The 12306-nt window shown below is 49.8% G+C and overlaps 1 protein-coding gene across 1 annotated transcript; it reads right to left on the bottom strand.

Annotated features, from left to right (window-relative positions):
* Positions 1-3385: 3385 nt before the first annotated feature.
* TMEM198 (transmembrane protein 198) lies at positions 3386-10963 on the bottom strand. Its single transcript, XM_056851519.1, has 4 exons — positions 10713-10963; positions 9425-10000; positions 5156-5349; positions 3386-3626 (listed from the first exon to the last, which is right to left on the bottom strand). The coding sequence occupies exons 1-4, from the start codon at positions 10873-10875 to the stop codon at positions 3480-3482; spliced, it is 1080 nt and encodes a 359-aa protein (XP_056707497.1). The 5' UTR covers positions 10876-10963; the 3' UTR covers positions 3386-3479.
* Between the last annotated feature and the right edge of the window lie 1343 nt (positions 10964-12306).

The raw sequence follows: 12306 nt of genomic DNA on the forward strand, positions 1-12306 counted from the left end.
AGAAGGGGCCACTGCTGCCAGCAGAATGTGGAGACAGCAAGTTTAATGGTTGCATGGACAAACAGAAGAATGGACACACAGACAATTCCTCTTCCTGTCTCCCTGTTTTGCATGCCAAGGAAAAAAGGTTCTACTTTATTAAATGTTCAGTTTCTAATTTCTTTTCCTGGTGCTGTTTGATAGGTAAAACTGCTATGCTTGTCAAGGTAGACCCTTTCCCACCAAGTGGGTGGACCCATGGGAGAAGTGAAGCACCCAAGCATGCTATCTGTGCCTCTCTATGTCTTTGAATACACCCTAGCTTAAGGCCTGTGACTCGTGTCCACTTGCATTGCAGCATCCACAGCACAACTGGTAGGGCGATGAGCCATCACTTTTGAGGTGGCAGAGGCAGCACCAAGCTTTACAGAGACGAGGCATGTGTACAGAATAGATGCATATGTGTGTGTGCATTTCCAAGCCTCACCCCCTTTCAGAGGAATAAGAGTCAGAAGAGGAGGAGGAATGGCTTGCATATAAACAGAACCTCTCCTGGAGCAGGACTTTTCCACTTCTCCCTCCTGCTGCAACTCATTGAGCCCCCCAAATTTTATTCTTGGGGTCTGCGAACCTTCCGAACAGCATATGGAATACAGTGGGGGTGGGGGGTCTGCAGTGGGGGTCAGAAGAAATTGCTGCCTCCTCTTCCAAACACAGAAGGGTGCTTTAGAACAGCATGTGGTTAGATGCAAGCCACTCTGTGGACTCTGGAGAGAAACCACAAGTGACTAGGATAAGGGTCGTCTGGGCACAATAAAAAGCACGGCTTGCTGATTTACCTGGCACATGGTTGGAAACTCATTGTGACTCTTTCTTACTTCATGGACTTCACCAAAAACAGTGCAACAGCCAACTCAGAGATGAGCCCTAGCATTGTGCTCCCTCCAGTGCTTATGCACACACAGTGTCCTGGCGTAACTTTCCCTACAAAACAAGCTCGTCCGGTCCAGGGTGATGCCCCTTCCCTTACTGCTGCTGATTGCACAGCCTGCAAGCCATGCTGTGAGAGTTGGCAAAGGGAGACTTCAGCTGCCCAGACCACCTGTGATGGAGGAACCTCATGTGGGCCGGTCAAACCTCCCAGAGCAGCCAGACAACCTGGGGAAGGAAGCGGTGAGCCAGCTGGAGCAGTTGGGGGCCACGGCAGAGATGGCGCAGCAACAAATAGGTCCTCCATATGGAGGTCAGCGCAGGGGGCAGGCGACTGGCAACAGGCCTCAGGAGGGAGCAGAGTCAAAGAAGGAGTGGCTGGGTGCAACATAGCCAGCCCCTCCCAGGCCTTTGGACCCAGGACAGCTCCTGGGGGAAGGCACAGGTGATGACAGCCTCTTTAGGCCCCTGTGAGCTGGAGACACAGCCCTGCAGAGGAAGACAGGAGGGAGAGGCGGGAAGGCTGGAAGTCCCAGTAGGCACCCCAGTGGTCAGGAAGCCTATCACTCCAATGGGCCCTGCCCTTGGGATAGAGGGAGTGGGCGAGTACAGAGGTGTGCGGCCTCCAGGGGGCCTTTAAAGGGTTATTCCTGGGAGAACCAGGGATGAAGGACCAGATCTATCCCGAGAACTCAAGACAAAGGTAGCTAGCAGGAGAAGGGCGCAGAGACACCCCCGTCCCCTGCTCTGTTCTGAGGCTCTTCTGAGTCAAGCCTTACCCAAAGGGGACGCTGGAAGGTGCAACAGCTCCGAACTCCGGCCAGACCTGCCCATAACCACTTCTGAACTGAACATGCACGACTTATGAAACACAGTGACATGACCTTGCTACTGTTAAGCAGGAAGAAGTGATGATTCAAAATGTTTCTGTGAAGAGCGTGTTGTGTGGTGACTCAGGTTGTGGCTCAGAGCTCCCCCACCTACTAATATACACTTCTACTGTGCCCCCTTCCCCTCCCCCATTCTATAGTCAGGCATGTCTCACCCCCCCCTTCCAATGCACATGCATATGCCTGCAATCGTGTTCTTGCCCGCAGCCCATCTCTTGCTGCACATTCAGTCATGGAGGCCATGCTCTGAGAGGCTCTCATTTTCTTTTTTTTTACTTGCGCAGCCGCAGCCCGGCAGCGTTTGGCACATATACAAAAAAAGAGTCAAAAAGAAAAAACGAGAGTGCAAGATTTTCTGTGGTGACGACAGTGGCAATTGGTGACAGAAACATGCAGTTTCCCCATGGAAGAAAGGCTTTGCTGAGCTGTGCTGGATCCTTTCCCCTTCCCTATCCTTTCATAGATTGATTTCCCCTCCCCCAGTCCCTTTAAAGATGGAGATGACATCCCCTGGAGGGATGACAGTTAACCAAAACCATAAGCTCAAACAGATGGTTGCGCAGATGAACACCTCTTTACTCCCCGCACCTGTTCATCCCGTAGCTCTGTGAGAACAGGTGGAAAAAAGGCGAGCGCCAAGTACAGGCCGGAGGGAAAAGAAGTCTGTTCCCTACTTCTGACCGTCCAGCAGAGCTCCTCAGGCCCAGCTCTTTTCAATAATAAATTAATATGAATAACGGCAACAAGAATATGTACATAGGTATTTCCCCCCCATCCCCTTTCTCCCCCCCCCAGCCCCTCATTGCCTCATTCCAGGATGAGAAGCTCGGCAGGAGGTCGTGGAGGGGGAAAGGGGGCATCAAAAGGCTTGCTACCTGGATGCCAGCCAGAACGTCCACACGTACTCCAGCTCCCTCACACACACGCACGCTTGCACACCTTGACAATTACGCAGCCCGACCCAAGTGGCCCGGGTGCCAATGCCCGCCCTCTTCCCCACCCTCCTTAAGTTGCCCATTGAAACAGAATGCCAGGCACTGGTGTGGGCTAGGAGCCCAGGGCCAGAGGACCCCTTTTCCCTGAGCTGGCTAGCTCCAGCCAGACTGGAGTGAGCTGAATCCAATCCTGCCACCATCAGTACAAAATGGCACTCATGCCCCTAAGACAGTCCTTGAGGTCAGTTCACAAAAAGACAAGCTCCAGGACAAGGACTGGGTCCATCATGTGGCAAGATACCACAGGAACGCCCAGTCTGCACTGCTTCAGTTGAGATGGGTGGGGAATGTTGGCAGTTTTCTTGTCATTTTCATGAGGGTGAGCGCAGATAGCCATGGTTCATCTTTCTGGACTCCCCCTTGCGTCCTGCATTCCACAGTCCCTGCCTAGGTGGGTCACAACCAGGTCTCTCTTCAGCCCTTTGCCCCAAATCACATGCTCATCATACTCCTCCCTTGCTCCTTGTTTCATGGTAGCTTGGTTAGAGCCCGAGTAGAACTGGGGAAGATTTCCACGTATACTTGCATGTCGAGAGATGCTAGACTGCTTCTGCATGTCCAGGCCAAACCCACGTATGCCACGGGAGAGTATCTGCCAGTCCTGATGGCAGCACAGGCGCTAAGATATCCACACAGCCAGGTCCATGTGACCATGGAAGACAAGGTCCTTGTGGCGGATACTGGACTATACCCGCATGGCAGGGCCGGAACCTGTCGTCAGGGGCACGGTGGAGCCACAGTCATAGTCCATGTCGATGGCAGCATGAGCACTTGCCAGGAGGCTGTTGAGAGAGGAGCCTGTCTGCCGTTCCCGAAAGCTCTGTATGTAACTCTGCAAGATGGAGAAAAAGAGAACTGATGGAACTGCCTTTCATCCTCCTTCATCCCCAATTTCTAATTGTAGCTTCACAACATAGAAGAGCTGCCCTTGACTTGTTCCACAGGTCTCTCAGGCAGAAAGTATGTGGCTCTGCTATCCACTGAGAGAATATTAGCCTGGCCTAATACAGCAACCATATTGCTCCTTCCTTGTAAGGAGGCAAGATCACGCTGTTCCTCCACATGCCATCCTGAGCTGTTAATGGGACTCCTTCTCTGTCCTACGGCTTCTCTCTTACACACCCACTGAGAAGGGCTGACAGCACTTCCTGATGAGGGCTTTTAGCGATCCCAGAAAAGACTGTCAGAGAGGCCTATGGGTTGACATGCCTGTGCTCAGCTTTGGCAGACCAGGAAAATGAAAGCGCTTTCCACTTCGTGAGACAGTAACATTTGCTGCAACTACACTGGGATTTGCTGCAGTAGATACATATGAAGGGTGACCAGCAGATTCACACGACTAAACTTGCAACAGAGGAGCCAGGGAGCACTGCCCAATCAGTGTTCCGCAGCACTTGTCACTCAGTGTTTAGAAATACACGAATGCTGTTCACACTTTACAAATTTACCATAAATTTACTGGAACAGCACTGAGTCACCTTGCAGTTATGACCGTGCCACAGTACTACAGTTCTCTGTGAATCTGGGTGTCTCAGGCACAGAGTGGGTGTTTTAAACTGCAATTTGTCCCGGGCTGTGTTCCTGTGAGTTCTAAGGAAATGAATCAGCACTGGCTTATTAAGTGTAAAGCTATATGGGTCAGTGGTTAGCATGGATATGAACATTCGCCATATGAGAGATGCCAGTTCCACTGTTATACAATGCAAAGTCCACTTTATTTCCCCTGCACCCATTAGCAGTGTCCACAGTTCCCTGAGGGCCACATGGCAATGCTACTGGTCATAGGCAGAGAGTCCTCTCTGGCATAAGAAAACTTTCACACTGATCGCAAAGGAAGTTGGAGACACTACTCTGCACTTCCAGCTTGTAAGTGAAATCACCCTTCATGGAGCAGGAACACAACTTGGAAAGAGGAGGTAGGTGCTCTATGCATCTTCTCCCCCATATCTCTAGTACTATGCCTTACTGGCCTAGCTTGTTACCCTGCACATAGTGGCAGCATTCATTCAATTGGTCTACAGTGCTGGAGTCATGCTCACCTCTGATTTATTCTGCTGTTTTATGGGAACTTCATACAAGTAGTTTGTGCACACAGAGGCAAAAGCCTTTCCATCATATACAGAATAATTATTGAATTGGGGAATAACTTCCACGAAGCTCGTGCCCAATTTTTCATCCAGAAGTGAAGAGGGAGTGAGATGGCAGAGAAACTCAGAAAAGCCAAGAGGAAAAGAATGGAGGACAGATGACTCCCTCCATAAACATGTTGCTAGACAAAAGATTTTTTCCCACAATGCAGCCGTGACTTTCAAATCCCCACTCCCCCTGCCCATGCACAGAGTGGCGGTAGCATCCACTCACCGGGGAAAGCACATCTCCATCAAAACGGCGCACGGGGTTAGGCTTGCGGCGGTAGGCAGGCTCTGGTGGGGGGTGGGCCTTATGCTGCAGGTGCGGGTGAGGATGTGGTCGCCGCTTCTTCTTCTTCTCTTTGCGCTCTTCACGTTGCTTGATCCTCATTAGTTGGACACGGCGCTGCTGCCGGCTGATAATCACTGTGAAGGGAAGAGAGAGGTGAGAAAAGAAACCTAGCATGACAAAATGGATGATCTAAGGTGCCTAGCAGATGCCACTGTGGGAATACTTTACTGTGAGATTAAAGGACAGCTGAGATTCAACAGAAAACTTCAGCTACATCCATAGCTGGCAGAACCACCACAAAGAATTAACAAAAAAAACAATGGAAGGGGAAATGACAAGGGAAGAGTGCACGTGTACACACACATACAAGTGAACACACCTATACACACACATACAAGTGAACACACACACTGGTTACCCCTCATATTAATTGTGCGCTCCCAAAGTGAAGTGGGTTTTAAAGTTTTTTAAAAAGGCTGCTGGGCTACAATTATAACCACTTACATAATGTAACGTGGTTTAACTCTAGGAGATGCAATACTCTGTGTTTGAATTAGGGCATAAAAGTTTTAATCTTCACTGCATTGATCAATTAAAATTTTTATCATACATTAAAATATGTTACCTAATTAATCAGTGGAGACTCATGTGCCTCTCCCCCTTCCATTAGCCAAATTTGTTGGCTAAGCCAAAAGTGGCTTTTCCTTTCAGTTTGAAAGCAAAGTCAGTACATTCTTTGTTTCCTAGAGTGAAGTTCTATGGCTTTACTTTTAGCGATGAAAATGGAGGCAATTGAAGCTGACAGTGCTGAGTTGAGACCAGCATCAGCATGACTTCTGAACCTGCAATTTTCACCATAGTGATAGGCCTGAACTAGTTTATGGTTGGTGTTTATGGCTTTAATATATTGGAAACCCGATTTCTTAGTAACAGTGTACACCACATTTCCAAAGTTGCTTAAAATTTTAATTAAAGAGTGTGTTTTTTCTAAAAAGAGTATTAGCTTCTGCTTATTAAACCTTATAGTATCCATACATTTACAAGGAAGTGTCCATTTTATACAGAATCTGCCAAATGGGTTCTGCATTATGTAAACATATCTAAATATGACGGATTAAAAGTCAAATAACTTCACAATTATCAGAGAAACAAAGAAATTGATTAAAAAGAGTTTACTATGAACCAGCATAGCTAATCTTGATGTTTTATTGGCCTGGAGGAAAGCCACGTACACAGCATTTTACAATCATATTTATAGGCAGTAGGGCTGTTGAAAAAAAAATTCGGTATAGTTCGGATTCAGCAGAATATGGCCCGTTTCGATTCGGGATATGCTGAAGTCCGAACTCCCCTGATTCGTATCCGTGGAATTCGGCGCCTAGTTCAAGTTCGGGGGGAAATTCGGCTGAATAAAGTCATTAAAAACGCATTTGCGCCTTTCCGCGGCTCCGGGGGGGCATTTTTTGGGGTAGAGGTCTCAAACGTTCAGGGTAGCTTGAGGGGACGCTTCTTGCAAGAACCCCCAAGTTTTGTAAAGATTGGGTCAGGGAGTCCCGAGATATGGGGCCCAGAAGAGGTTGCCCCCCCTAAACAAATCGCCCACAGTGACAGGAATAAAGCCACTTAAAGCACATTGGCGCTTTTCCACGGCTCCGGGGGGGCATTTTGGGGGTAGAGGTCTCAAACTTTCAGGGTAGCTTCAGATGAGCCTTCTTGCAAGAACCCCCAAGTTTTGTAAAGATTGGGTCAGGGGGTCTCGAGATATGGGGCCCGAAAGGGGTCCCCCCTTAATGTGCATTTTTATTCCATTTACAGCACACATTCGAGCCACTCCGTGGCTGCAGGGGGCGCATTTTTGGGGATGCAGCCCCCAAACTTTCAGCATAGCTTCAGAAGAGGCTTCTTGCAAGAACCCCCAAGTTTTGTAAAGATGGGATCAGGGGGTCCAGAGATATGGGTTCCCCCCCTTTTCCCTATTGGGATGAATGGGACCAGCCGATCCTATGCATCTAGAGAGCGGCAAATCCAAGGCAAAACCTCCCGTGCTAACTATTGCAATGCAAAGCAACACGCAAGGGACCATGGAAAGGAACAAAGGTGCACTAGGCTAGCTATAGCAAAAAGGAAAAAAGGAGCAGGTGACTTGGACCGTGAAAATGTATTGTGAAAGTCAGATTTTGCAAAATCATTTTTGAGTGAGCAGCAAAACAGACCGTGCAAAAAAAACAACAACCCAGAGTTTGTATTTTCTGCCCTGCTTTTTCTTCTCATGGTGGAGGGACGCTCCCCCCTTATGCAAACGACCCCACCAAACTCAAGCAAGTGTCACCAGCACCACCCCCACCTCTCCAACCAATACGGCACCACGGTTCACCCCCCAAACAGGGAAAAAAATCCAAGACGCAGGGGATCTCACGCAAGCCGCCCCGTTACACTCAAGCCCAGGCTAGAGGCAAAAACAGTGAAAAACAGCAAGGAGGAGGCACGGCCTGGGTGCCAAGCGGAGAGAGACTAGCTAGCCGCTGCACCGACTCAACTTTAAACTTTAAAAAAAGCAGTGCACACACTCCCACAGAGGTGAGCAGTCACACACCCCTGGGCAGAATGGGCGAAAGCCTCCTTTGGCTTCCCCCCCCCCCCAGAAACTCCCCCCCACACACAGACTCTACTCCCCACCCCCACATACACACAGGAAAAAATTATAGATTAAAGCCCCCAAAGGGGTCTTACTGTGGATATCTTCTGTTCCATCAGGAGTGACTGGGTAATCCAATATGATTCCATTTAAGCACGGGAGGTTTTGCCTTGGATTTGCCGCTCTCTAGATGCATAGGATCGGCTGGTCCCATTCATCCCAATAGGGAAAAGGGGGGGAACCCATATCTCTGGACCCCCTGATCCCATCTTTACAAAATTTGGGGGTTCTTGCAAGAAGCCTCATCTGAAGCTACGCTGAAAGTTTGTGGGCTGCACCCCCAAAAATGCACCCCCTGCAGCCACGGAATGGCTCGAATGTGTGCTGTAAATGGAATAAAAATGCACATTAAGGGGGACCCCTTTCGGGCCCCATATCTCGAGACCCCCTGACCCAATCTTTACAAAACTTGGGGGTTCTTGCACGAAGCCTCATCTGAAGCTATGCTAAAAGTTTGGGGGCTGCACCCCCAGAAATGCGCTCCCTGCAGCCACGGAATGGCTCGAATGTGTGCTGTAAATGGAATAAAAATGCACATTAAGGGGGGACCCCTTTCGGGCCCCATATCTCGGGACCCCCTGACCCAATCTTTACAAAACTTGGGGGTTCTTGCAAGAAGCCTCATCTGAAGCTATACTGAAGGTTTGGGGGCTGTACCCCCAAAAATGCACTCCCTGCAGCCATGGAAAGGAGCGAATGTGCACACGCACCCCCCCCCCCAAGGAGATTTCTCTCTCACACAAACAGATCTTTCTCTCCCTGGGCCACGCAGCATCTGGGCTCACGTGCTCAATCGCGACTGACTGGCCAGAAGAAGACCCTGCTTGGCCACCGATTGGCCGCGGGAGAATGCTGCTTACTAACTGACGGTTATGCTGCTGTGCCGAACCCCGAATTTGCCGAATTTACTCGAACACCCTGAATTCACCAAATTCGGCTCCCCGTTTTCCAGCCTTTTTTGAGTTCGGTTCCATCCGAACTAAAAACCGCCGAATTGGGGAAAATTCAGCTGTTTTTTGGTTCAGGACGAACTAAATCGACAGCCCTAATAGGCAGTATCTGTAAAATCAGCATAGTATCTGTAAAATTAGGCAACACAATAGGAAAAAACTGCCCCTAGATACTTGCAAAAGGTCTGCACATGGAGCTGCTGTGGAATGTGGAATGCCTGGCCAAGTGCACATCCCGAGCACCGCTAACAACAACTAACAAATAACACTTCTACCACTCCCAAGAGTTTATTTCCACTTGATGAAGCTATAATTAAACAATTGTACAATCTGTTAAAAGGAGAGAAATACAACTCCAGCCCAGAAGATTTTGGCACCACGAGTCGACTGAATTCTCCTCAATTAGATGGGAGGAGGATGTGGAACTGGAATTTAAGGTAATTCCCAAAACAATGGACTGGTAACTGAACTGGAGGCACGACCAGGTACCTCTCCAAGTGATGGATCTGGCTGCTTTTTTGTTCCAGCCCCATCCCCATCCCCCCCTGGGAGTGCCCCACTCACCCTCCGTATGCGAGTATCCCTCAGCTGTGACTTTCCACTGTACCAGGATGCCCAACAATGCCAGGACAGGCCAAGTGCCTAGGATGACCCAGCTGTACCAGCAGATGGGCCTGGCAGGTGCCACCTTGACGCGCTCATAGACATACTGCAGCAGCAAGAAGAGCTCCACGAAGTAGTCAGCAGTGGCTGTCATGACAGCACTGCCAAAGACAGCGGTGGAGAGCGTGGTGAAGAGGCGCTGCCACTGCAAGGTCAGCACCGCGCACAGCATCCCCATGCCCAGCAGTAAGCCGATGGGGATCCAGACAGTGGGTGGGTGGTAGAACTGCTCCATCACCACCAACGTGGCCACAGCCAGCAGCAGCCCCAGCAGCAGCCCCACCATGAAAAGCCCGACACTGCGCACCAGCATGGTGACCAGCCCACAGAGCACACCGATGCCCAAACCGATGCCCACTGAGGCCTCCACACTCAGCTGTGTATCCAGCACTCGCTCTTTGTAGCACAGCATGAAGATGATCACTGAGCCGAACATCAGCCCTGTCAGGAACATCACTGCCTTGAAGCAACGGTATCCTGAGAAAGGGAGGAAGCAAAATGTTACCACCTTAGGGGTAGGGTGAAAGTCACAAGACAGATCCAACTGTCTGTTCAATAACCCTCAAAGGTTCTGCTCTTTTATCAGAAAGAGGCATCTAATGGGGGGGGGGAGTTCAGCACTCCGCTCTGAGCTCTGTAACAACAAGCCTAGGAAAGCCAGCTAATCTCTCCACTGGGGCACTGCCTGGCTTAGGCAAGAACCCCACCATGTAGTCTGCAAAGCCTGCTCTGGTCCCTATGAGGTACAGGGACCAACAGGGACCTTTGCAGTCCTTCAAGTCAGAACTGCAAAATCAGAAGTACTGCAACAGCATTGATGAGCATTAGGACTGAAATGGGCAAGACTGACAGAGCAAGTTATTGAGAGGCTGCAAAAAGCTGGCAGCTAGCATCTTCTCTCATGCAGCCCAACCCTTAAACATATTTATTCAAAAATAAGTCCTCTTCACCCCTCACATTTTTAACATACGCAAAGGATTGCAGCCTCAAGAGCGTTTTGTGAACTTGAGCTCCACCCCGTTGCAGTGGCAGAGAATGTGAAATGTGGTTGACTGAACATGGAATGGGCTCTGTGGACCTGGTAACGGCATTCAGATAAACAACTGCCTCCAATCTGCATGCCTCATGACACCTTCCTGACTGTCCACTGTACTGCTAGCAGGGCCCAAAGTTTTCCACCCCTTCTCACCAAAGAAGCAGTAGATGATCCCAAAGAGGCAGCACATGGCGCACACTACTGAGGGCACCACCTGGTAGCGCCGCTCAATCTCCTGGTCACAGCTGGGCGTCCGGTCCTGGCCTGGCACATGTGGCAGCAGTGGGAAACGCAGGGTCTGTACAGTTGACGTCATGGCTCTGCAGGGTCTTCAAGGTGACATCAGGATCCCCACACCCTCCCCGTCGCCAGCAGGAGCTGCTGCTTCATGGTGTTGATGCCATCTGTTGAGAGAGTATAGGACAACTATGGTGAGAGACCCAGGCTCCTTGGAGAACCAGCCAGGGACTAACCAGCCAGCAATATGACCCACCCATATGAGACCCACAGCTAGGTCAAAACCACACAAACTCAGTGAGAAGAATGCAGGTCTGTTAGCAGAACCTTAAGACAGAACCCTGCTCCATATGCAGCAGGGCTGTTCCACTGAAGTATAGCAAATGCCTCCCCTTTTTTCTGGATGGGCGCTGTGAGAGGAGGCAAGCAATAAGGAAGATTAAATACGCGACGAGATCAGAGCTGGGAACACCAACTCCCTGGACCTTGGCCGAGTCCAACCAGAAGAAGCCTTTTCCCCCCTAGTCTTGAGGCTATATCAAATGGATAGAAGGGCCCAGGCATTCAGTGGTTGTCTTTATCCTTGGCTCCCTGTGAGCTTTCTTAGATGGTACAGGAGATTCTCAGGGATCTTTTCCATCTTTGTCTTTTCAGTAAGAATTTTACTACATCAGGCCAGCCTGCTAGGCAGCTTTACAGCATATACCATGTCAGAAGGGACTCAGAACAATTCTGGGAGAGAAAGTGCTGAGCAGGGATGGGACTACAACTTTCCAAAATTGGGGGGGGGGAGGGGAAAGTAGCTATAAAGAGAATCACCACCCCATGGTCTCCATGGCAACTGAGGAAAGAACAGATGATACTTTTAACAACATACACGCACCCCCTCCCCACCCCCTCCCTCCAGTTTTTAGCTGCAAGAGCCAGTGAGGTAGGGGAGTGAGTCACCAAAGGGGTGTGTGTAGCAGTTTGGAAAAGCATCTGCCAGAGATCCAATTTCTTTAACCCTATATGTGTGTTTTAATGTTTGGCTGCCTCAAAAACCAGCCATCAAGGCTAAAGAGGACTGCCTGGCTGCATTAACCTCCCTCCCACTGACTTCTCCAGCACGTACCATTTCTAACAGCAGTAAAAGTAAGAGGCATCTGGATCTTGCTGTGGACTAGAGCAAGTGACACTCTTCCCTCCCCCTCTGTCTTTTCTCAGCACTGGTGGACTACAGGCAAAGAGGCTCAACAGAAAAGCCTTTGTGTTAACTCTTCCCTGCTTACACCATGATCACGCAGGATAACAGCAAGTAGAAGAGAAGCTTCCCCCGTTCCCAGCCAAAGGAGACTCCGAGCCAATCCATCTGCATTTGTAGAGGTGTCTGTGAACCCCAGTTCCATGAACAGATTGCAGCTGATGTCTCTTTCAACAAGGAGGAAACCCCTTTTGCAGTATTACGCTCATTACCAGGCAAGGTGGGAGTGGAGGAGGAGGGAAGTGCCTAGAGAGGCCCCTGAAGACA

Source organism: Euleptes europaea, chromosome 6 (genome assembly GCF_029931775.1).
Source record: "Euleptes europaea isolate rEulEur1 chromosome 6, rEulEur1.hap1, whole genome shotgun sequence".
Taxonomy (NCBI): domain Eukaryota; kingdom Metazoa; phylum Chordata; class Lepidosauria; order Squamata; family Sphaerodactylidae; genus Euleptes; species Euleptes europaea.